Raw genomic sequence first — 25,993 nt, forward strand, 5'->3', positions numbered from 1 at the left:
GGCTCGAGCTCGAGGGACGACCGAGACTGACCGAGACCGAGACCGAGCGTTTCAGTAGTAAACACCAGTTGGCGTAAGACGTTGGCCTGTACGCTCGCGATCATTTCTTGGGGAACCAGCACGGCTGATACGTGCGTGCAGTCGTGGTTCACGTTTACGGTAATCTCGTAACGACGCGTTTTCCTACCCGTGGCATCGCCAAATACGTTCGAATTGAAAGTGCACATCGTCATTACTCTCGAGCATTACATTCGGCATCCACCTGCTCTCCTGTGGTCCTTGCATCATTCGCCGAGGCGCTTGACCGTTGCAATTTCCTGTCCACCGGTAAGTGTGCTCCAAATTTGTTAATATCCGGTGGAAAATCGGGTCCAGACGGAAAAGACCGTCCGCTTAGGATTCTGGGGCACCTCGCGTGCGTTCGTGTGACTAATTTATGACGATTCCCCCTCAAATATCTAGATTTTCTATTAATCTCGTTATTGCGACGTGTCTGATGCATCGATACGCGTTAGGTCATCCCATAAGTAACGCCCTTTACAAGTTCCTTTCCCTACGAGCTCCAAGTATCGTCGTAGAATTCAGTGGATACGTGTGGGTGGTCCACAATTTCCCTGTCGTTTTCTTTAAACAATAAGGTGCGTGATTGGTGCATGATCCCTGTGCACCTTCTTGGTGCACCCTTCGTTGTGTCGATCGGCACGTCACGCCACGATGGGCGAGGGATCATTTTCGAGTCGTTGGATCATTGATCGATGGAAACCTGCTATCGTTAATGAAGCATGCTAATTTACGGGTTTCTCTCGCGACGAGTCTATCAAACTGGGCCGACTGGCGTTCCTGCGATTCTATAGTACGGCCAGTTTTTCGTATACACGCTATTATTTTTCTAACGATTGAAAAAGCGAAAAAATGCTGCATAAGAAAGTTGTTTGATTTGATGGAGGAAACTTAATAGAATATTAGGATTTGTGTTTAAATTATTATTTACGGAGATTTCATTATCAATGTATTTCTTTTTAAATGAAACTATGTAGCTTTATTGTCGCCATTTTATTATGCAATTCAAGAATAATTTACCGGATATCAGTATGAATATCTAAGCAAATTTCAAATCCGGTTAGCGTCTTCTACGGTAGATCATACGTTATACGTTTTATGAGGGAGGTAGATCATACGTTACGAGTAAAGAACACTAACCGGGCTTGAAATTTGCCACGAATATTCATAAAGATATCCGGTCACAGTGTAGATTTCTCATCATTTCCACGATTGGATCATCCGTGTTCGCACCATCGTTTTGTAAAAGATGTTCTTTAACGCCTCCGATCGGTTCACACGAATCCAACAAAAAAGCGACCTCGATATCCAACGATTGGCACCGTACAATTTCTTCATCAGTTCCCTGACGATCGTAACGAATCGCAACAAACGTGTGCAATTCCCGAAGGTGAAAGATGCTGTATCGATCGAACAACCACGTCGTTTCAGGCCGAAATTCGTCTTTCTTCTCGAAGAAAGCTCTAGCTTGTTATCTCGTCTCGCTAACGCGATTTCAGCGAGGTAAAAGGGCGTCCACGTTTATCGAAAACGAGTGCGAGTTCGCATAATCCTCGGCAGCCGCTGCGACGAGTTGTCACCGATAGATCGCGTTAAAGGTTCCCCTGGAGATCGAAACCCCAGAACTTTGCCCTCTGCGTGGCGCCGTGGCCCGAATCCGAGACACCGTGCGGAAAAGATCGTTTTAAAGTACGAGTTAAATACGCTGCTCCTATTTCGCCTGGAATTATGGCTTTAAAGAGGATGTTCCTGCGTAGTGGCTACTCTACGCGCCGGCGACAACGAAGACCTACGTTACGCGTGAATATTTTTTTCGTACACCCTTAACGTTACGTCGTCCGCAGCTGACGGACACGTCGCCTGTACAGGAACGCCCCATAAAATCGTGTCCTCGGTCTGTTCGTTCCATATTTTTTTTTTCCATTCTGGCCGTGACAACCAGTCGACTCGCAAACCGACGCACAAAGAGAGAGCTTATTTTTAATTTGAAACGGCCTCGTGCAGCCGACAATTCGTATTGATTTCGCGACGCGGGCGAAAATAAACTGTTCCTCGCGCAATGAACCGTTAAATGGTTCAACGAACCGTTCCTTTCTCCGAGTGCCGGAGGAAGCGATCCTCGCGTCCCAACGAAGGCACATCATCGATTACGCACCGTTAATGCGATCGTTAACATCGTAGAGTCATTCACGGGCCAGCGGGCCCGCGGTGGTGGCCGGGCGTATTATATTTAGTCTTCCTGGGCATATTGAACGTGTCTGCGAGTTAGGGAAATAAACGATCGGTGCATCGAGCCGCTATAAATTGCACCGTCGACGCGGCGCGGCCTTCTTCCTGCAACGTCTCTCGCCATAAACGCGAATCCCGCTGTAGGGGTGGCCACTGATTGGTAGTAGTTATCGGTGGATTATACCGGTTAAGGCGACGCGACTTGCCGCTGGATGAGTAATCTTTTCCGGTTACGCCTCGTTTGTGCTCGCTGAAATCGCGTTGCGAGAAACGGTGTTGCCGCTCGACTGTGGCAATAACGCGTGCGGCCGATGTTAATTGAGGGGCGCGAGTGGAGGGAGCAATCGATGATACGAAAACAGAGTAATGGGACTGGCGAGGCAGGCTGGCTTTCCTCTTTCTTCGCGGCGGCCGGCATCGATTATCGCGTCCAGTAGCCGAAACAGGGGCTATACGTGATCTTGAGCCGAGTAATGTAGGTGAAAGGAGGCGCGACGCGTAGAACTCTGACCGCGCGATTGATTCCCGACCATATAACGTCTCAAGTGGGAAAGCAGACACGCCTAAGCTTATACGTACCCTCCACGAACACGGAAAGGTCAAGGTGTCAAGGTTCCCGTGAAAATACCGCTAAATCAGAGAAAATTGTGTCTCGCGATCGATCGTCTCCGTCGACGTTCATTCGATACCTCCACTCTACTTGCACCTCGCTTTGAAGCCCCGCCGCGGTCCGACGAGCAGTATTTCGCGAGCCCGCGTCTCCTCGCAATTGCATTTGACCTACTCCGCGAGGATCTTCTTTGGCCAGTCGATCGAGCGCCTCTCTGCAATCGCGGCTAATGGAAATAGATGCCTCGGAAGTATTTCGAAACCGCGGTGAATTCGAGGGCTTCCCGACTCATCCGATACCTCGGCGAAGCCACGTCGGAAGGCGTGTTTTAATCGATTGTAAACTTGGAGACCGATGGAGGAGCTTCCAGTCAGCCTTTCGTTAGCTCGTGCCACTTTGATCACGATGTTGACTTAACTGGCCGGCGTGTGTAGCGAGGATTTTAACGACCGTTTGAATTTTCACGAGCGCGATTCGATAAACGTTGTTTGAACTTCGCCGACACATCGCGCCGAGTGGCTTGCAGCCAAGTCTTCGCCATAAACAATTCTTTTAACGTTCTCGGTTCTGTAACTTCTCCCTAGAAGCATTTCATCTACTCTTTCTCAAGGAAGCTTCCCCTGGTATCTCGACTGTACCACGCATGGAGTTTCTAGTTGGAGAGGTCGGAGAACAATCCTGCCCTCTTTAGTTAAAATGTCCTATCTAACATTTTGAAGCAACCGAGAAAACTGAAGTTTTATCATTTACTTTTTACCGTCCTTATTTCCCTTCATTCGAATTAAAACATGTTGTCATTATTTCGTAACAGCCTAATATAAACTTTTGTAATTGGTGTACCGGTAGGTGAATTATTATTAACGTACTAATTAATTAATTGTTCTATTATTATTATTATTATTATTATTATTATTATTATTATTAATATACGGGAAAACCCATAGTTTACAAATTTATATACAGAAATTTTAGATTGGATATTATAACCATTTGCAATGAAATTAGGTTAAATACATTATACTGTTCATAAATCTTTACGAAGCACGCAGAGTTTTCTAACTTTTCTTAAAAGGTAAAAGACGTGTGGAACTTCAAATATTTCAACATGTCTGAAAAAATGAAAAAATGCTAGATAGGACAGTTTTTAACTAAGGAGGGCAGAATCGTCTGATGTTCGAACAGTCCGTTGTCCCCGTGACACAGTGAGGAAACGTCGACACGTTCCACGGCTCTCGTTAATCGAAGCCCTCGCTAATCGGGCCGCGGTCCCGCGGCTCGCAACCCTCGCGCTCCTCTCCAGTCTCCATCGTCGCGGAACTCGTTCTCGGAGCGGTTCTCCATTCAGCGCTGGCTAAATAGGTCGGCACGTGGAAAGTTGGGAAATGCGAATCGCTTTCTATACGCGTCACACGAGCCAGCTCGCCACGGAAATGTCGTGCGCGCGACAGCACGCTTACCTGCGCTTCCATTACGCGCCACAATCTCGTTAACGTGTACTCGATTAACCCTCCTGCCGTCTTTCCGCCGCTATTCGGGCAGGTCGACGCGGAGTGGAAAGAGCGAATAAACAGCGACGGTCGCGAATTCATTGTTCTCAAGTAGCCGGCCCCGGGGAAAATTCGCTCGTGCAAAGTTTACGCGGTCGTAATCGAATTGCCGATTAACTCCGCACCTTTGAACTTTCGTGAATTCATACGACACTCCTAGGCGCCATTAACGGATCATAAAGTTAATGGGATTCGATCGAAGCCGACACCGATAACAGTTTTCCTTTCTCTCGGATGAAGTAATGCATTACCCCGAGCCGACTCCCCTTAGGAAGTCCTTCGCGATCCCTTCTTATTTTCCTCTTTTCCGCGTTTATCGATACTGGAGAGAGTCGCCACTCGCAGTCGGAGGTTTACTCGTCGATTATGAACCGCGACGTCCATTCGCGTCTACTTGCCATTTATCACACATTCGCTTCCTCTTCGCGGCCTTGCCTTTTAACGAGACACGGGCGAGCTCTAATCTTCCACGAATGTAATCGTCCTACCAATCTCTCCTCCAAAGTTTCGTCTCCAACAGCAGGTGGAAGAAACGAAGGAGAGGGGTAACCCGGAGCGTTGCAAGTGCTCCAGGAAAAAGATACGTATGCCTCAAGAAGCACGCGGGAGGAGCCGGCTTTCCACCTTGAACCAACACCGACCGAAATAAACAGGCGTTCTCTATTTTCGGGCATCCTCTTGGCCAGCCCTCGAGTACGCCTTACTCTAATGCATCTCTCAGCTGACACGTAGATACAGGACGGTCGTGTGCACGTGCATCCTGATGCAATAAACAACGCCGTCTGTCGATAATCGCAACGCGCGAATCTGTCTGCCCGTTGGCTCTCGGTTCGGACGCAGAGACACATTCGAGCCCTGTTAGCCTGCTTATCTCGGTACATCCGCGAGCCTGCAATTCGAAACGTTCCGCGAAACTCGCTCGATATGCTCTCGATGAGATTCGAACGAATCCTTTGCGATTAATTCGAGCGAATGCAGCGATCTCGCCCATGCGCGTTATTTGCTGCGGGCCTCCGAGATTAATGGGCGAAGGATTGAAAGCCCGAATGGTCGCGCCCGCTGCAAAGCTTCGAGCGTTTTGGCTCGCGTGGGACAGGGTAGTGATTATCGTGGCGAAAACGCGGAAAATAAAGGTCGGGGCGCGGAGCCGGCGGATAATGGACGCGCCGCGCCGCGCCCCCGGCACAATTTTCACGGATAAGGTCCGTTACAATGAAACGAATTTACGGGTCGTTGAGACGCGGGACGTTTTCGCGATATCTCTCCTCCGCGGTTTCAGAAGGCGGCGGCCGCTGGCGCCAAGGACCTTCGATCCATTTCCACGCGACTGGGTGCGAGGGAGGAGCAGCGAATACAGCGGCAGGTCTCTCGTGAAAGGAATATGGGAGATACGATCGCTAATGCGAGAACCCATTGATAATGGAATTTGTCGTGGTTTTGTTGGAGACATCCGATCGGATCCGGCATTGCGAAGTCCGAAAAATCTGCTCCTCGCCACCTTTATTCTTTTAAAGTTAACACCCCTTTTTTCGATTATCTTTGACATGCTCGGTGGCCCACACCCAGAGCAATTTTCGAACGACTGCCATTCTCATTTAAGAATCCAATATCGTTATGAAAAAAATCAAGCGTCAATTTCAAGACCTCTAGAATGCATTCCAATAGTTTTTTTATTGAAATTTTATCACAGTTTTTGCAAAAAAAAATCTAAATTACCATATGCCCAGAAAAAATGAAGAGGTCTTCAACAAATTGTACCTTTTACAAATTTCAATATTAGAAGCTAAAAATCTACAGGGTGGATGTTCGCGTATAATATTTCATGAGAGAAAATAGTTTGTAAATCGACTTTGGAAAAAGGCACTTATTTTGCATATAGAAGGTAGGCTATCTCGGTAATTGAAAACAGAGATATTCCACGAATATCCACGATATTCTACATAAACTCTACGTATCGGTACAGAAAGTCAAAATCGGCTTATGGGTGGCCCACACCCAGAGTGTCAATGAATGGTTAAAACGTGTCCTCGTATTTCTTTTCTTCTTCGATAGAATTAAATTGCGCTTCGCTTCTGTTTCGACGGAACTGCCGGATCGACGACCGAGGTCCTTGGTTGCAATCGCTCCGCACAAATTCCGCTTGTGTCGCTTCTTAATCCACGTACTATCGGCTCGACCTCGCGTTCGTTCCTCGAACACCTCATTAACCCGAACCCTAGAATCACCGCACGTGCCGTCGATTGGCAATTGCGATCAGAGGAAGCGGCGCGGCGTCACGATCGGTCCCGGGCATCGCCGTGGCCTCGCGCGTCGCGCGCGTTTACCTTACCTTTCAGGCCATGTGTTCTCAATTTCGAACTTTGATAATCTAAACACGGACCGCCGGTGTACCTTTCCCACACGCGCGCACGCCCGTTACCGAACGATTGTGTAACGAGGGTGCAAATAAACGGCCACTGCTCGGGGCGCGTACCTGCGAGCGGAAGAATCCTGATCGCTGATAGCGCGACGCTCCGTCTCGTAATAATCCGAAAACACGATGGACACGCTTTCACGGCTGGCCAGTGGTACTTAACGATTTTCCCTCAGAATCCACCCCCCTTAGTTCGTTACTCGCGGCTCGTTAATTAACCCCGTCTGCGGAGGCGCGTGCTACAAAGGTGGCACGTCGCCGGGGGGGAAAATTTATGCGATGTCACGCGCGCCACGCTCCAAGGGCTTACTCTTTTCGAATGAAAATGTTATCGGCGCCGTTATTTCCGTCCGCGGCTAGTTCCCCAACTCCTAACTGGGTTAGGAACGCGTGCTCCAAGGCGGAACACAGATCCGGCCGGGCACTTGGACGACCTTATCGAGTCGGGCGGCGCTTTTGTCCGCTCCGTCGATTTCAGATGCCGATTCGGAACTTGCTTGCAATTAGGGAACGCGGTAATTCCGCCGGGGCTTGCCGCAGAATCTCGTGGCGAGTGGTTCCGTCGAAGGGACTCGGTGTTATTATCGCGTCGACAGCCCTCTAACCGTGGATTCTTCTCGATGCGATGTAAGCAGATATCTGCCTCGGATGCGAATTGAATTCGGAATGCACCCAGCGGTTCCCTTGACCCACTGATTCAGTCAGCCGATACGATCCCTTTCGGCGTAAGCGCGCACTTAGGAATGGTCTCGAGAAGGTATTTGAATTTTTGTTTTTCCTGTGTTTTTACACAGGATGGCGTTTCAAGCATTTTGCTTATATTGCCCAACGAACAGATTAGTCACTCATTTTTTCCTCCTCTCTCCTTCGGGTCCCAGCAGCAGCAGCGCACCGGGAGAAAGGTGGTCTCCCATCTTTCCCCAGTACACCGCCCCGTGATGCTTAACTTCGGTGATCTAACGAGAACCGGTGTTTTCCATCAGGGCTACGGCCGCTGGTGAAGGTACTTTCCGCGGTTGAAAACCATGCGAATCAGACGGCTAGCGATTCTGGGCGATATTACAATGGAAACGATACGAGGTCGAGCGGGTAGCTATTCGCCTCGTTGAACGAGATGATTCGCGCGAGAATCACAGACCGAATTGGCCTCTGACGTGGAAGGACAACTGGCTGGCTAATTGTTCCTTGATACTAAGGTAGTAGCTCTTCTCAATTTCGTGTGCATCGCTGTTGCGTCGGCAAGGATTCGCTCGTCGACGACATGCTTCGATAGAATCGTCAATGTCGAGTGGAAGAGTTAACGCTGCTGGATACTTGGATACGTGCTGGGATTCGCGTAGCATCCGAGCGTCTGGTAATAGAGCAATTGCGGCATTTACGTAGCCTTTTAGCGCAATCATTGAAAGCCAGTTACAGTCGCTTGTGAAAGATGAATAGGAGCGGGCTAGGTAAATGAACGGTCTTTGTGCTTCGTGTTCTCGTAATTAAATCACTTTGCATTAAATATCCGCCTGCAAATGCGTGCCCCGTTCGTTTCGTCGGTCGCTTTTGTAGTATCGATCTTGTCGCGAAATCTAGAGGAAGGCACGGGACGCGCCACGGTTCCGCGGGAATAAAAGCGAGCTCGCGAGCCGGCATTCTGCGAGCTTATTGCTGCCAGATCAGTTCAATATACCGGGGGGGGAAAAAAATTGGAATATCTTCCTTCCATTTAGCGCGTCGCCATTGTTACCAGTCGTATCTTTCCTCGGTGAATAGCAGGCGTCTATGGGCAGCTATTGTTTGCCATCGCGCCGGCTTTTCGCGAACCAGGCCCCGGATGGAACGCACGGCCTGGACAAAAGCGGAAAAACTTGTGAGATTTAAATGAAACTTCAGCTGGGACGGTACAAAGTGGAATTTATCAAAGCGACGGGTGAGGATCGGGCGCGGCGCTAATGCACCGTCTGTAATGAAATATGAGAACTTTTGAAGCTGAAATTTCTCTGAACGTTCCCGCCTAGTCATTTGCGGCGATGAACAGCAGTACGAGCCGCGGGTGGTGTAGGACAAAAGGTGGAGGGAACAGTGGCACATTCCTCGAGTCGAACTTGAGCCTCGCCACTTCGTTTCGTTGAGTTTAAAGAAAAGGGGCGAGGGTGCTCGTGTAAAGTGCACGCTACGTAGTAATTGCGGCCGACGTGCATTAACCGGTGCGAGAGCCGACGGCCGCGTTCTTTTTGGCACGCGGTTCCGCGAGTCAATAAAGCCACGACCTATTGATCCGAAAGGTCCTCTTTCTCTCCCTCTATCTCCGCGCCTCTCGCTCCCCTATCCCCCTGTCCTTTTCAGCTGGTTCTGTCTCGATGTCGAAGGCGCACTGGCGCGCAGCACTGTAGGCAGAGGATAGAGGCAGACTAGCGGGGGCCACTAGAAATCCGTAGAAAGTAGAAAGCTCGCGTAAGTTCTATCAACCCTCGATCTCAAGACCCTCGCTCTCACCTACCCCCGTCGACGTAACGTCAGCTGCTGACAACGGTCTCTCGCCTCCGCCTGTCGACCTGCTCGCTAATCACTTCCTTACCCAGCCACCAGTGTATTTAGCCTCCTTGTTTCGCAACTACGACCCACCTGTTATATCCCCTGCTTGGTTCCCTCGAGCCTTCTCCTTTCAATTCGCAACCAGATCTCCCGCGACGTGAAAAAGATTCGCATCGGCGCCCGGCTTTAAAACTACCTGCCCGTTTCCGTTTCACCAGAGATTGCCCCGATTTATCTCGAATCGCGCGTGCGTACCGTGTCGCGCCTTATTGTTCTACGAGGCAGCGACGTCGCTGGCTGATCTTCCGCCAGGATACCGAGCACAAATGAAAGCAGTTGGGTGCCAGATTCGTCTGGCTGGGAACGCTGCGTTTCGATTTAAAGCGGAAGTCCCGAGGCACCGGGTCAGCGAACCGGAGATCACACGGACTTAGGAGAGATCGTGAATAGGTCCGAGGAGGCGTTCCGCATCCCTCGAACGCCTCCTAGGATTCTTTTCTCGGGACAGGCAACTTGCTCTTCTGCCCCAATAACGACCGCTGAACCGTTGGAAATACGCGACAAGTGCTCGCCAACTAATTGCCAGAGCGATAAAAACACCGCGGAGGAGTTTCAAGGGGCGCGGGTGCTGGATTGAAGTTTCAGATCGATGGACACCTTGTCTCGGGTATTATTCCGCGTGACGAACGACTGCCGTTCGATTAAATGCGCGTTTATCGTAGCGAGTATTTCACGAAGAAGCGAATCGTTTTGTCGACGGTCGTTAATTAAGCTGGTCGAGCTTGGCACCTCCGGAACCTACGGTAATTTCCACGGTGCGCGCTGAAAGAGGAAGATCGCTAACCAAATGTCGAAAGCGGTTACGAAATATTTATACGACGGTTAAGGAAACGAGCGGACGGCACTCTCGAGTACAGTGGCAGAAGAGAGACCCACCACTCGAATTATCTAGGCCACCGGCTTGCAGAGTAACTGGCAGCGGCGCCGAGCAGCTCTTGCTTCGCTGACAGTGCTGAAGCTCATCCCTCTGTGTATGTAAAAGCCCCGGCTATAATCACTTACAAGCATCAGCCGAAAAATAAAAGCCACCAACACAGGCGTGCCCGTCGGTTCGTTTCGTGACCATCTCGAATCCAGCGGCTCCTTTCCTGGCCTTTCTTCTTCCTTTGCACCGACCAAGCAGAAATCGGGTTACTCGAGGATGAGAGTTCTTCCCTGACAAGTCCGTGTACATTATGAACCACCGGTTCCACTTATTTCTCCTCTCATTCATCAGGAAAGTACTCCACGCGTTAGATCACTGCTGTCGGTAGGATTAATGGACGAAGGTCAGCTCGCTACCACTTTCAAAGGAAAATGAATTTTCAAAGTTGGAATTATATTCGCATCTCCGTCAACCGAAGAGCCCGCCTCGCCCCTGTCGCTCGCCTACACTTACCCCGTTTTCAATTTAACTTTGCCCTCGGTATTAGCAGGACTTTACGAACTGCTGGAGACGATTCGCGAGCGAACGAGCGTGCAACTTGTTTCAAAAACGTTTAATACTCAGCCGACAAAGGTACGGAGTAGAGGAACCGCGTTCGAAAAAGACAAAAATCGCTCGACTTGTTACGCAGTCACGGTCACGTAAATCGCAAGACGATTCCCGCGCAATTGTGATTGGTAATGCGGTCACGATCCTCGGTACCATTCGAGCGGCTGTCGAAATCCGTGCCCGTCACGCGTGCCGGCCGATTTTTAACCGACTTCAAAAAGGAGGAGGTTATACAGGGTGTCCCACTAAGGAGTGGACAGCGCGATATCTCTTAAAGTATTGTCGATAAAAATATAAAAAAAATAGGGAATTGCATGGTTCGAGGGGGCCCATTTATTAGCGCGAACGAATTTTGTTTCCGATTATTATTTTAAAAGATACGATGGTCAAGTTCGGTTTTTCAAATGGAACTATTTTTTTTGAAGACCTGAGTTGATAGTGCGTTCCAAGACAAATTCAATAAGCTTTAATGTATACACTTTATTTCCACTGGTTTTTAAGATATTGCGCTTGCAAATTTACTGATTTTCACTGCAAGAAACCCCTCTGGAATGGCAAAAACCGGGGGCGGTCTTACTGGCCCCACGGGTGGCACTGCCTGTTGAAATGGATACTTACCTGCCAAAGGTCTACGCCAGAAATGGCAGGCCCAAAGGCTGGACAATTCTTTTCCGTCAGAAATGCTACTTAGGTAGGTACATCTGCGGTATCGAGAAGCGCATCGTTACTTTTATTTCGCACTTGCTTCTACGCTCGGATGGCCGGTTCTTTTGTGAGGGATGCAAATCCGATTGGTTCTGATACAATCTGCTCCCTATGGTTGAAATTTAGGCTAGCAACTTTCACTCCTCCTAACCTAACCAATCCAACTTGCATCCCTCCGAAAAGAACCGGCCATCCGAGCGTAGAAGCAAGTGCGAAATAAAAGTAACGATGCGCTTCTCGATACCGCAGATGTACCTACCTAAGTAGCATTTCTGAAGGAAAAGAATTGTCCAGCTTTTGGGCCTGCGAACCCTGTCGTAGACCTTTGGCAGGTAGGTATCAGTTACAACAGGCAATGCCACCCGTAGCGCCAGTAAGACCGCCCCCGGTTTTTGCCATTCCAGAGGGGTTTCTTGCAGTGAAAATCAGTAAATTTGCAAGCGCAATATCTTAAAAACCAGTGGAAATAAAGTGTATACATTAAAGCTTATTGAATTTGTCTTGGAACGCACTATCAACTCAGGTGTTCAAAAAAAATAGTTCCATTTGAAAAACCGAACTTGACCATCGTATCTTTTAAAATAATAATCGGAAACAAAATTCGTTCGCGCTAATAAATGGGCCCCCTCGAACCATGCAATTCCCTATTTTTTTTATATTTTTATCGACAATACTTTAAGAGATATCGCGCTGTCCACTCCTTAGTGGGACACCCTGTAGATTCGACCTGTATGTAATTTTTTTTTATGTTTGTCCCCGTATAACTTCTCAGCATATGAACCGATTTTGATGATCTTTTTTTATTCGGAAGAGGGCGATGTCCCGGTGGTCCCATCCCACACTGCATCAATATTGGCTCAATACTTTGCCAGTACTGGTTAATTCAAACTTCGCCTAATTACATAATTTTACGAGCAGCTCTTTTCGTAGGCCTACCCGTATTATTTTAAATAAACGTAGTTATGTAGCTTAAATAAGTAAAAAGTAAAAAATTGTTTAAAAAATTAAAACCGACTTCAAAAACATAAAAATGCACGAAAAAGTAAAAAATAATTTTTTCCCTTATTTAATCTACGACTCTTTTTTTTAGTCTGCGTCAGATTTACGCAGTGAAAATGATAGGGCGCCGACATAAAAAAAATGAGAGTCGTAGATTAAATAAGGGAAAAAGTATTTTGTTACTCTCTCGTGCATTTTTATGTTTTTGAAGTCGGTTTTAATTTTTTTTTAACTTTTTATCGAAACGCCATCGTTGTAATAGCGTAATAATACATTCCTCTTTCGAACCGTATCGTTGGCTTGACAGTGGTCGGCTCGCGTGAATCCGCAGCCTCTTATTTCCGGAAACCGCGAACGTTTGGCGGAGGAGGAGGCTCGTTGGAAACCTACAAAAACGCACGCCTCGCCACTGTACGGATTCACCGGGACGGCCTACTGGTACGTTTTTATGATCCCTTTAACATTGAGCGTTGACCCACTATCCCAGAAGGACGCCCGTGTCTGTTGGCCTCGGGGTACCTACGCGATCCTCGTTATTTTTTAATACGCGCATGTTTCCCCGCGACGCGGCGTGGCCAGCGCATTCTCGGTGCCCCGATATTAAATGTCATCGGAAATGAAACGGGACACCAACGAGAAACATCCGTAGAATCCCCTCGTGTCGCCGAAGAATTTTAACGCCCCTGTGGGGCAGGACCTTCTCGCGACGCTTGCGATTAATTCCTTCCCTTCGTGCAGGTCCTAATCGATTCCGGAGTTGAATTCTGCGCACGACGAATACGTGCCGCGATACTTCTGAGGCTGGGTTCATAAACAAAGATTGCTGGCAAGCGACGCGTAGGAGTCGCATGAGGGATCACGGGAAAAGATTGCGTCCCCCGTAGCCTTGGCTGTCTCAGGCCTGCCCCTTTTCCAAGGTCGAAGAGCACACACGACGGGCATATTAATGCTGGTGGACTAACCTCGTCGAGTCCAGTCCCGGTTAAAATGCTAATAAACTCGACATCATCGCAATCGGCGTTATCGGTTGGTAACCTTGTTACCGAGGCCCGCGTAACATAACATCAAGCTCCTCGTGATAAAATCTTTCCGCGAGCTTCTCCTGGTAGCCTCTTCCGAGAATCGTTATCGTTTATCGGAATATCGCATCCGGGGTAAAGTTCGCCAATAAACGACGACCGAGATACCATTCGGGAGTCTGAATTAAGCCCGGGAACGTGGAAACTCTCCGGATGTGGCCCCCCGCGACGGGTCTGGTTCGATCGTTACCGTCTGCGAGACACACAGCCATCCGAACCGGGTACATCGAACTCGGGGATGCCGCGCGTCCGCACGCAAAAGGAATTTCGGGCTTAAGAAGCAGTCGGAAAATTCTCTGGCTAGACGCCAGAGACCTGCTGCCAGCGGCGTGCACAGCTCGCCAGTTTAACAAACTACCACCCGTCTGCAGCCACCCTTCTTGCTCGTCCTCCCGAATCCATAGTCGCGGAGCAGTCTGCACTCTGCCGGGCGTACCGGAGGCGGCTGGCAAAAAATCTGCCTGCCCCGTAAACGAGTCCGAACGACGTCCAATCCCGCGCCTGTCTGCGGCGCTTTTTCCCCGTACCCTCTTAATCGAATTAAAGAGATTCGCGTGGGCAATGGAGACCTTTCCCTGCGACCGGGCGGACTCCGCAGTGGCTCGTTCCCAAAAGCCGAGGGGGGAAGATCGTTTAATATGGGAATTTGATCCGTCGGTCGGTTAGCCCGGTGACCTCGAGCGTATTTAAATTGCAAGACTGACCGGCAGTAGCGATTAGCGGGGAAGATTTAACCTTGCTCCATTCCTGAAGGTGCATTAATTCCAGCGAGGTCGTCGCAGCGCACAGAGAGCATCACCAAGTCAAAGTACCTGGCGCCAAAGAATGCTGGATGTGCGGGTAGGCCTCGTTCACGCAGAATCCGTTGATGGAAAACAAAAGTATTACCTGCGAGTCTGTACAGAAGCGCGTCACCGTCTCAACCGGCGAGTTTTATCGCGCGGCAAGGCTGCGACCGCGTGAACAAACTCGAGTCGCGGCAAATATGTACGCAGATAGAGCCGACGGCACCAATTGCCGTGTGTACCAGCCTCCTACAATGTAATCCGATTACGGCGCAGTTTATAGAAACGATACCTGTGCCATTCGATGGCACACGCGCCACTCCGGATTACGCGTGTCTTCGTTATTACTGGGAATGTCACGTAGCGCGGCGGGTCGCCGAGTGCATGTCCGTAACGATAATTCGGGGATTAAACAAAGCAAAGTTCGTGCGTTTAACGAGCTCCCTTGGACTCGTCGATCGAGGTCGCGTAACGGAACGCGTTACCCTTCTAACTGGAACGTAGAGTTGTTTGAACGGCTGCGGACGATAAAGCGCATGGAATTTAAGGGGTTACCTACCGCCAGGAGGTTCAAAAAGAATCGATTCTTTGGGAATTTATTTCAGGAAATACATGCATATCTTTACGCAATGGTTTCTGTATTCAGACGAGGGACACTTTAACGGGTTATTATATTATGTTTTGATTATAAAAATATTTAGTTATTGCAAAATTACAACTGATTTCCCGGAAGCTGTTTTTAGACCGGTGATTTCTTCAAAACCGCTTCACCAATCTTTCTGAAATTTTGTAGGTTTCTTCTAGACATTCAAATCTAGCCTTTAATCGAAGCATTTGTTTTTCCAATGCATAGTTTTTACTTTATGGATGAAAAATAAGTGTCTTTTTTCTACGAAAGTCGATCATTTCACTTTAAACATCTGCCATTTTGTCAAATATTAATATTTTATAAAACGCGACGATTAAAGACTAGATAAACTATTATACTAACTAAATCTTCTTGGTTCTTTTATTTCAGATAACCCAGTTCCAAATAATGTTGATCACCGCAAAACGTGTTTCTAAAACCAGCTTCCGGGAAATCAGTTGTAATTGCGCAGTAACTAAATATTTTTATACCAAAGCATAATATAATAACCCGTTAAAGTGTCCCTCATCTGAATACAAAAACGATTGCATAAAAATATGCATGTACTTTTTGAAATAAATTTCCAAAGAATCGATTCTTTTTCTACCCCCTGGCGGTAGGTAACCCCTTAAACGATTGCGGTAGCGTGGCGAGTTGAACGTTGGAAAGTGCTTCGATATCCTTCGATGAACTTCGACGTCGCTCCAAAGGACAAGCCTCAGCCCTTGCCTCGTTCATCCCTCGCCTCTTTCAGTAAATGGATCGATGAAAGTTCTCTATAACCGGTGTCGTTCGCTAATAACGCCGTTGTTTACAAAGGTGCCTCGGGCGCGGTGCAAATTCGACGGTGACGTTAAGCGAATTTCAATTTCCATCGATCACCAGGCTGGTACGAGATCACGCCCGCCGAATTAATAGGCCGCGCGACGCACAGGGCACGCTTGGAAAAGCGACGTAATCGCGATCTCGTCGGGATAATCTGGAGGTTGGGAACGCGACGGTTATCCGAGGACGATGAATCGGTTGCACGCTTTGCCCTCGGTATCGTGAACGCGCGAGGGCTTGTCTCCTCCTCCCGCGCTCCTCCGTGCAAGGTCCTAGGCATTTGCGCTTCAGATCTCACGTATACGCGTACCTATCCGCGCATTTTTACCTTTCCCTTTAACGCTTTGGATGATGCGCGGCGCTCGAATGACGCGAGGAAATTTTGCCGCGCGCTTGAAAATATTTGCTATGAGCTGGTAGGGGGGTGGAAGCATTACAGGTGTCGGGAACTTTAGTCAACAGCGCGCGGCCTTGTTTAACGAAATTCCGAGTACTTGGGTAACGGTGACGGAGTTCGCGATTCGTTAACTATCCCGAATGATTATCGGTTTGTATCGCGGAGCACTCGAGCAGCCCGCGTCGATGCACTCTTTCAACCCGTTCGCTTTCGCGCACCCCTTTCTCGTATCGCTCCGATGAGTTTACCCACGTTCGTTTGCCTACCTGTTGCCTTCTTTTCTTCCTTCTCCCCGGCCCTCCGAATAACATTTACGCGCTTGCACGTCGAGCGCTTGTCTCCAGGGCGCATCTCCGCTAAAAGGGAACGCGTTCACTCGCGTGCCTTTCAATCGCTCGCTTTTACACCCTCACTTTCGCCCTACAGCACGCTTCAATCTAGATGAAAAGTCGACGAGGCTGGCCTCGCGCGTACACACGCGAATATTTGCCTGGGATCGCGAGGTACCGCGAGGTAGGCGCATATCGCGAGGAGAATCGCGCCGGGGACGGCAGGACCGCTCCAACAGGTGGGAGCGTTCGAATTACGAATGTAATCTTTCCAGGGGAAACATATTTAGCTCGATACTCACGCAGACGCGCTAAGTGTATAAGTGGAAATGGGAAGGCAATCGAACATAATTCATTTGGATGTTGCAGGCTAACAGGTGGAGAAGGGTTGAAGCTCGCTTGAGGTACCATCACGCGTCACGCAGGGGTGCTGGATCAATGGGGGAACGGTGCCGGCCTGGCAAGGTCCAAACGGGTAGTGAGACTCTGCGACGTCAGGAGGAAATCCAGCCTCACGAAGCTTGGTTTCATGATCAATACCGCTGTGAACAAGAGAGCTGGTGAGTTCTGTTCCCTTCTTCCTCTTTTTCCTCGCCTCCCCCCTATCCTTTCTTCTCATCTTCTATCCCAGACACGCTTTATTAATCCCCTGCATCCTGAAATGCTTGACGGCTGACAACAGTGAGACTTGACGAGCTCCGAGGAAATCCGCAATCACAAGTTGAGAGAGGTGTCCGAGCGTGACGGCAAACTTTGCACCTCGGGCACGTTACACTGTGCGCGGCAGGCAGGCCGGTTGTCGTTCCACAGGGGCCTATTTAACGTACCGTCAAGGACCCAGCTCCTGATCACTTAAGAGTAACTACCGCGGCTTTTTAAACGTGTAAATGGAAACCAACCAAATTTAAAAGATTTTTTGTTATTTCGGTAAATCAATGTTTTATTTTTAATTTGGTATTCAAAAAGTGCACACATAATAATAATTATTTTATAATTTAACTTTGAAAGTGAGAAATGCAAAGGGAGCAGTTTCTGATCACCTTCACACGTTTTAGTATACGCTATCAAATTTTGCCTATAAATTTCAAAATGCTTCATAATTATTTAGTAATTTGTTAGAATAAATTTGTATCTTAATAAGCTTATTATTTGGTTTATTTTCTTAAACTGATCAGGAATCGGGTTCCGATCAGGAACTGGGTCCTTGACGGTACTTTGTAAACAGAAGCGAAGACGCAGTAATACGCGAAATAAATCGGGAAGAAATATTAATGCACAAAGAGAATGTGGGCCGTCGTAAGAAATCTGTATTAAGGGTCTTGGGCGACCCGAACGTTGGTGGTATTCATCCTTGCCGATTGTTTTTCGCTCACAAACACATCGCCGCGAAACTGCTCGGGAATCGCTTAGCGGTCACTTGGTAAACTCGCGAGGATCCGGTGTCACGTGGCAACAACAGTATGTCGAGTTAATCGTAACCGGCGTCGTGCGGGGAAACGGTTCTTGAAGATCGTCATCGAGGATGAATTCGCGAAATCGAGCTAGGAGCCGTAGGTCCAGCAGCAATCTGAAGAGGAGCATCGTTCAGGAAGCGAGGCCGAAGGAAGAGAAGATCTCCAACTGCAGCAATCACGAGCAGTATGTTTGTGAGTAGAACAACTTGGAGGACGGGTACCGTTTTTGAAACGAACGCGTCGATACGGCGCGTGCTGCGGGCCCCCCTTTCGAAGGAATAGAAAGACAGCTCGAAAGTTTAACGGTGCTGCACGCGCGGTTCCATCGATTTTCCGCGGATACGGCGAGGATTCTACGCACGCGAATTTAAAGACGACCCAGCTATGGGAAATCCGACCGGCCAACGTGCATCGAATCCAATCGAATCTCGTTGAAATCGGACCACGCGCTTGGTACACATCGTGTACGTGCTTGGGTAAAGTAGAATCGTTTAGAGATTGCACGAAGAATAGAGTGGATTAAGGAACCCTGTCCTCGACGAGACACGTGATTTCCCCATTTTTGTTTTCGTTCATACTTTTTTCGGTACACTCGTGCCTGACTCATGGCAAACACAGTGTCGAGGTAGACGTTGCACCGGTTCTGCACGCTCGTTAGAGCAAACTCATTAACATCCTGCCTCTAACGCGTTCGACAACGACAGTTTCTTGTCTCGTGCGAGCAAATGCACTTTCGTACCAGTTCGAGACGGTTCCGTAAGTAAGTCGTTCCATTCGCGAGCATTCGCGTTGTACGAAACAACGCTCGTTCCTGTTTATTTGTTTAATCGTTTGGGTGTGCCGAGTTAATTGTTCGGGTGGAGCGCGCTGCATAAAAATCGATCGTTCGTTGTCGCTGTACGCTGGCGGAGTGGATCGTATCGATACCTGGCATGGCTTTCGCCCTGAAAATCCATCGTCAGACCAGCTACGACTTTCGACCACGTACGTACGAGGTTCCCGTTTCCTCTTTCGACCTGCGTACGTCGTGATTAGAATTTATATTATACGCTCCGACGTACCAGTCCGAAGCTACGCCCAAAAGTTCCCTCTTGCCTCGCCGCCAGGGAGCATTGTTCCTCGACTTTGGCCTACGAAGTTGCGGATAGTTCGCCAAGGGGATAAATAACGTTCCACCGAGAGGCTTTGAAATTTAAGAGGGATTCTGACAAACTAGCACGAAACCGATGCCTGCGATTTCGTAATTGAAATCTAAACAGCAGCAGGCCGAGCCTACGCTCGGGAAAGGTCCTCTTGCCATTCGATAAGTGCCGGACGCCGAGACCGTATCGAGAATGTGCCGAGCCGATCTACTAAAACGAAACAATAGCTTTCCGCTATTCGACGCATCCAAAGTGTGCAACGCGTTCGAACCGCATTGGTACTTGACCGGATCACAATAAAGAAACGACAAAGAATTCTTTAGCTTCGCTAAAAATGAACCGCTCGATGGCGGACTTACGCGCGGTCAAGAATTTTGCACGCCTCTCCAGGAATGTGCCCCTGTTCTCCTCCCTGGAGGAGCTCCACGAGAAATTGGCGGAACTCTTAGGTAAATTTTCTACACCTTCCACTAATCTACACCTTTCAATAGTAAGTTTGCTAAATAATATAATCGGTACACTCTCGCTACTTGTTACTGATTCCACTAACGGATGGATCGCGCTTCTAGTTTTTGCCGTTTGAATTTTGCGGGGTGTAGAGTCGGCGTTCCGTCGGCAATTCTCGGCAACGCCCGCCGGGGTTCGCGCGCAATCGGTTTTCGCGTACAAGATGGTGGTTCTCGTGGAGGCAGCGAAAGCTTTGGCTGTGGTGTGACGTCACGCCGTAGTAGTGTTGTGCGGTTATGCTTTCGTGAATTCCGCCATTGAAAGTCAGTGATCGGGTTTAGATCAGTGGTGGGCTAGATGGACGAATATGTGAGAGGATATAGAGTTGGGTGGTAGTGTGGTTGAATAATCGTGAAGATTTGCTGGTCCCTGGTCGCCGGCGTGGCGCGCGGCGCGCGTCTAGTATCTGTGGTCGAGTAGACGGTATATTGGAGACACCTCGCACCGGGAGTTAAATCGCGCGTGCGGATCCTTGACTCGCGTAGTGTCTCGTATGCGAGATGGCCGGTAAGTAAGCGGTGATAAGCGGCGATAAGCGGCGGTGTCCGTTCTGGATGTATGCTCGCCGTGTATTCTTATCGGACGCGGGTGTAAACCGAACGAACGGTGCATCGCTCCTGCTGGCCGCCTCCTCGCCGTGCCGCGCCGAGCCGCGCCGAGCCGAGCTGAGCTGAGCTGAGCGTAGCCGCGCCGCGGCAACCTGAACCTTGACCCAGATACGCTATATCACGGGTTCACGGGTATATCCGCAGCGCTTGCGGTGCACGCAACGTTCTTCTCTTCGTCAATTCCGCATCCTCAAATATAATCACCCGTGTACGTACCCACTCTCTGGATTGTTGCCGTGCGCGGGGCCAGATGCGCCCGTCGTCGGCGACGGTAGCGGTAGCGGTGGCGGTGGCGGCGGCGGTGGTGGCGACGGCCTAGAAGCACGATGGATTGCGCCGAAACTTCAAGTAGGCTCACTTTTACCGTTTCACCCAGCTATTCTTCCTCTCTTTCGCTTTTCCCCTCCTTCTTCTTTCGCTCGTTTCTCCGCTCCGTCCGCGAAGCCGCTTTTTCTCCCAGCTCCTTTGCGAAACACGTTTTTCCTTCTCCGCCAAACTTCCGTAAAGCCGCCTTTCTCCGTCCCACGTTTACTTTATTTTCCACACGCAGGTGCACGTTTCACCCATCTTATTCCCTTTTCTTTTCCTCCTCCTCCTTGCCATTTCTGCCCCAATCGATTCAGTGCGGCCGTTTTTTCTCGTTTCCATTCCGATCGGTGCGTATTTAAGTTGGTCGGGCGAGAAAATTGCGTGCAGTTTCAGAGCAAACTATTACGCGACTTTTTTTTTTTACACCGCTATGCATCTGTGTGATGTAATTCGACCTGTGAGCCCTTTCACAGATACGTAGAGCGAATTCTCTTGCATTTGGCAATGTAACTTTTCTACCCTTGTTCCAGGCAATGGTGACATACAGTGGTGTTTCTCACAGGTGAAAGGAACATTGGAAGACGATGTCACTGAAGGTGAGTTCAATTTATGACTTGCTTATATCCTCGGATTATTTTATCTTATCGCTGTGTATTTACTCAAATGAATTGGAAAGATACTCTTATTCCATGACCGCGGTATATTTGACCATGTGAAATATGTAATATATCGAGTGTGTTTGTGCTTTTATCTTATTGCGGTCCTCCGTTTAACAAGAAAAAGATAATTTTGCTACACCATTGCAACTGATTGCAAACAATTACAATTCCTTGTGTCACATTCTGTTACAGCTGATATAATTTCGTGCGTCGAGTTTAACCACGATGGCGATCTTCTCGCGACGGGCGATAAAGGAGGACGAGTTGTTATTTTTCAAAGAGACCCCATTGTAAGTTGGAGAAACATCTATTATTTATCAATTAAATTGACAACAATTTATGGTTAATTTATCCATATTATAAATAAATGTTCGCTTCTACTCAAGTCAGATAGTTTCTGCATTCTCTGCAAAAATGCATTGTCCTTTATATAAAAATTATGTTTATACATTAGGGCTGGATTATTGCCAACTTTATATGTACAGCACACCTCATTTCTCTATCTTTAGAAAACTTCTAAAGATAATCACTAAGCACAATGGAAAGGATAAATGTTGGAAGTACTTTGTGTTTGTTTTTGTTTTTTTTTTTTGTTAAATATTTACAAATAACTTTGACATATGGACGCGGAAGAAACTGATAATGCATGATAAGATTGTGCGATAAATAAAGAATATTATCATTTGTGTAGAGTAAAAACAGTATACCTCGGAGGGGTGAATACAATGTGTACAGCACCTTCCAGAGTCATGAACCCGAGTTTGATTACCTGAAATCGCTAGAGATAGAAGAAAAAATTAATAAAATTAGATGGCTGAAGAGAAAGAATCCTGCGCATTTTCTACTTTCCACGAATGATAAAACAATTAAGTTGTGGAAAGTTAGCGAGCGGGATAAAAGAGTGGAAGGGTATAATACAAAGGAAGAAAATGGTTCGATTCGTGATCCTGCTTCTATCACTTCCTTAAGGGTGAGTAGTCTGTAATTTCTGTTTGCTTTATTACGAAGTTAAAATTATTAGAACAGGTTCGTTTAGAATTGCACTGATACTTCTGACACCGAATGTGAATGTAACGCGCTGTGCACCATTGTACATCGGACAAAAATGCTTACAATAGAAATATGGTCAAGGAGTTCAAATATGCGCATAATATTATGAGACTTTGGCATTGCGACAATGTAAACTATTTATAGTTTTCAGAAACATTCTCTGGAAGAAAGTGTTTGAAATACATGTGCTGTATACGTAATTGTTTAATTGCTCAGGTACCAACAATAAGACCAATGGAGTTGATGGTAGAAGCATCGCCGAGAAGAATATTTGCCAATGCGCACACCTATCATATTAACAGTATAAGCGTCAACAGTGACCAGGAGACATACCTCAGTGCTGATGACCTTAGAATTAATCTTTGGCATCTTGAGATCACAGACCAGAGTTTTAGTATCCTTTCGCTACCGTCGTTCGGCATTTCTTTCGTGTCTTCTCTTTGCTCTTTCTTTTAAATTCAAATTTCCATCGGTAGATGATTATGTAAGCTTCCGTACAATAAAACGAGCCGTTTTCCTAACCATGATATACAGATATAGTAGACATTAAGCCAACTAATATGGAGGAATTAACAGAAGTTATAACTGCTGCGGAATTTCACCCAGCAAAGTGTAACGTTTTGGTATATAGTAGTAGCAAAGGAATAATTAGACTTTGTGACATGAGATCTGCTGCGCTTTGTGACCAACACAGTAAGCTCTTCGAAGAACCAGAAGATCCAACCAACAGAAGTTTTTTCTCTGAAATAATCTCGAGTATAAGTGATGTAAAACTTAGTCATTCTGGAAGATATATGATCAGTAGAGACTACCTCAGTGTGAAAGTGTGGGATTTGCAAATGGAGAGGAAGCCAATTGAATGTTACCCTGTACGTAACGAGAAATGGAAATTAATCGATTTTTACCCGTAACAGGCAAAAATATTTATTAACTGCGTGATTACAGGTACATGAATACCTAAGATCGAAGTTATGTTCACTGTATGAGAATGATTGTATCTTTGATAAATTTGAATGCTGTTGGAATGGTAGTGATTCCGCTATTATGACGGGCTCGTACAACAATTTCTTCAGAGTATTCGATTGTGCAACTAAACGTGATCTCACATTGGAAGCGGCGCGCGACATTGCCAAACCAAAAACGCTTTTAAAACCACGCAAGGTTAGTATAAAACTTTAAAATACGCATCGTGAGAAGGTAATCGTATGTCGATGTCGATCATATAAATGCTTTATGTGAAACAAGGTTTGCACCGGTGGTAAACGTAAGAAAGATGAAATTAGCGTCGACTGCCTGGATTTTAATAAGAAGATCTTGCATACCGCGTGGCATCCATCTGAAAATGTGGTAGCCGTCGCTGCCACGAACAACCTCTTCCTATTCCAAGACAAACTCTAGCACATCTGTATGCAAGTACGTATGTCTATTTGGAATTTGCATGAAACAGAAAGAATTGCAAGCGGAGGAAAGGAAATATAATGTTCATTTACTTTAGATTATTCAACGGTACATATTGACGTGAGCAAGACACGTTGAACTGAAGGGTCCCAGTGGAACAACGGGTGTCTGAATTACGCTGACGAAAGTCGACTATGAATGTGTCCAATGGTTGACTGACCGAAAAAGTGGTGTACGTAGCGCCGTCCACGCAGCTCGCATATTCATACACACTATGTATACACAGACATGCAGAATTGCACGTAACACCTTGTCGCGCGTATATGTGTATATAAATGCATGCAAGCAGAGACATATACTAGTTCTTCAGACTATTAAAGTCCGCTAGTTTGAATAAAATTGCACACGGAACCATTGCCCACTGATAGAAAAGAAAACTGTACAGTTCAACCAATCAACGGACTCGTGTTGGCGGTTATAATTTAACTGTTTCAATCGAACATTAATATCCTCGGTTTGCTATGTATCATAGAAATTGTGCTACCGCACGATTTACAATACTTTCAACGTACCCGGTCTTTCTACAAAATGGAATGATGTCTGTGAAAGAGGTCTATCGCTAGGACCAAGTACAACGGATTAAGAGTCGCTAGATGCGATTTGTGTACCCACGGTACGTGTACGTAGCACATATACAAATTTAGTTAATAAATTATTTGCAAAATAAAGAAATGCCTAATAAGCGCAGAATTAAAAATAGGAATGGTCATATGTGCCAACGAGATTTATCTATAACTTGTCGCTATTTTATTCTCAACTCAGTATTGTTCTTCATAAGTTTTCATGTAATAAAAACCTGCGTTTTCAGTAGATAGTTCATTCAAAATTAAAACTTTTTTTCGTATCGAAAACTACTTCTTTCGTTCTTAAAGACAAACTTATTTTCATATAATTATTAAAAGCAGCGGTTATTACATCAGAATATACTGGGCAGTTACCATCCCGGAGACGGCAAAGCTTTCGGTACCTTAAATTAGTCGTTTATCGTCATTATTTAGTGGCAAAAAGGGATAATGTTAAACAGTAGGCCTACACTTTCGTGTTCTTATTTTCTCAATGAAATTCTTCATAAAGTACAATTTTTATGGCATATCAGTTGAGAGCAATATTCGCCGATACGAGTCGAAACATGAAAAACGAGTCGAATTTCACAATTCTGCTTAGAAAAGTTCGCAAGAAAAGTTTAAAATTCATGCATTGCATACATTAAGCAATAAACAGCATGGTGGTGCGACGCACCATTCGTCGATTGCCGCTTTCTAATAAAAAAATTGCTCGGCCAAGAGATATATGGAAACTGTGGTAACTGTAGATGGAGTGCAGATTTTTTAACATTTCTTATTGATAACTTATTAACACTTATACACTTACACATATAAGCAGCGATTTCGTACACAGGAGAAAAATAAACTTAAAAAAATGCATTTGACGATGGTAAGCTGGGCTTGCAGAGTTTATGTAAATTAAATATGTGCTGAGTAATATGTATATTAGCGGAATATAACGTTAATGTTCTCGCGAGACCCCTTGATGGTGAAATTCGAACGCAACAATAAGATCGAAATATACGCGTGAATTGTCGGTTGCGACTGAAGTGAATATAATTGGAATTTTTTTATCAATGAAAAAGAATAACGACACTTGTCTTCTTGTTGACTCATACCTTACCATCGGTGACTTAAATTGTACACGATCGAAAATTACAGCTAATAATTTTCACGTGTACAAAAAAAAGAGAATCGTCGAAACACAAGCTAACAAACGACTTTCGAGATTTCCTAACGGTACAAGCAATCATATAGTTTTGTAAAAGGAAAAATATATGGGCCGCTATGTTGAAAAAGATTTACATATTGTAGATTTGCTCAGAATCATGAATAATTATCCTTGGCCAAATATAAACGAATGCGATGTAAAGAATTTCATTTTAAAATTATGCGCTTCGATTAGTTTAAACTGATCACATTCATACTCGAATGATGTGTAACACTAAGCATTAAGTTTTAGGTATCGGAAATTATTAATTAGGTATTTTATGCGATGAATTTCAGAGTCGATAAATTATTAGCCATTATTACGTTTCATGCGATGCAATAGTCGCGTGTCTTTATCATTAATTTAAACAATTACGTGAATCTCAGCTAGT

At 46.7% G+C, this 25,993-nt stretch overlaps 1 protein-coding gene across 6 annotated transcripts; it reads left to right on the top strand.

Annotated features, from left to right (window-relative positions):
- The first annotated feature begins 40 nt into the window (after positions 1-40).
- On the top strand, positions 41-25,487 carry Tws (protein phosphatase 2 regulatory subunit tws). 6 transcript variants are annotated; one of them, XM_076821819.1, is made up of 10 exons: positions 41-327; positions 17,030-17,220; positions 21,211-21,276; positions 21,532-21,629; positions 22,031-22,309; positions 22,606-22,783; positions 22,924-23,258; positions 23,335-23,550; positions 23,635-23,802; positions 23,885-25,487. In XM_076821819.1, exons 2-9 carry the CDS (start codon positions 17,190-17,192, stop codon positions 23,785-23,787), a joined length of 1,356 nt encoding a protein of 451 aa, XP_076677934.1. In that variant the 5' UTR covers positions 41-327; positions 17,030-17,189; the 3' UTR covers positions 23,788-23,802; positions 23,885-25,487. The 6 variants fall into 6 exon arrangements, with proteins under 6 accessions (XP_076677934.1, XP_076677932.1, XP_076677931.1 ...); XM_076821817.1 differs by lacking the exons at positions 41-327; positions 17,030-17,220 and adding an exon at positions 17,959-18,306 and having other exon boundaries at positions 23,635-23,806; XM_076821816.1 differs by lacking the exons at positions 41-327; positions 17,030-17,220 and adding an exon at positions 17,967-18,306.
- The last annotated feature ends 506 nt before the right edge of the window (positions 25,488-25,993 follow it).

The sequence above is a fragment of the Andrena cerasifolii genome, chromosome 10 (assembly GCF_050908995.1).
Source record: "Andrena cerasifolii isolate SP2316 chromosome 10, iyAndCera1_principal, whole genome shotgun sequence".
Taxonomy (NCBI): Eukaryota; Metazoa; Arthropoda; class Insecta; order Hymenoptera; family Andrenidae; genus Andrena; species Andrena cerasifolii.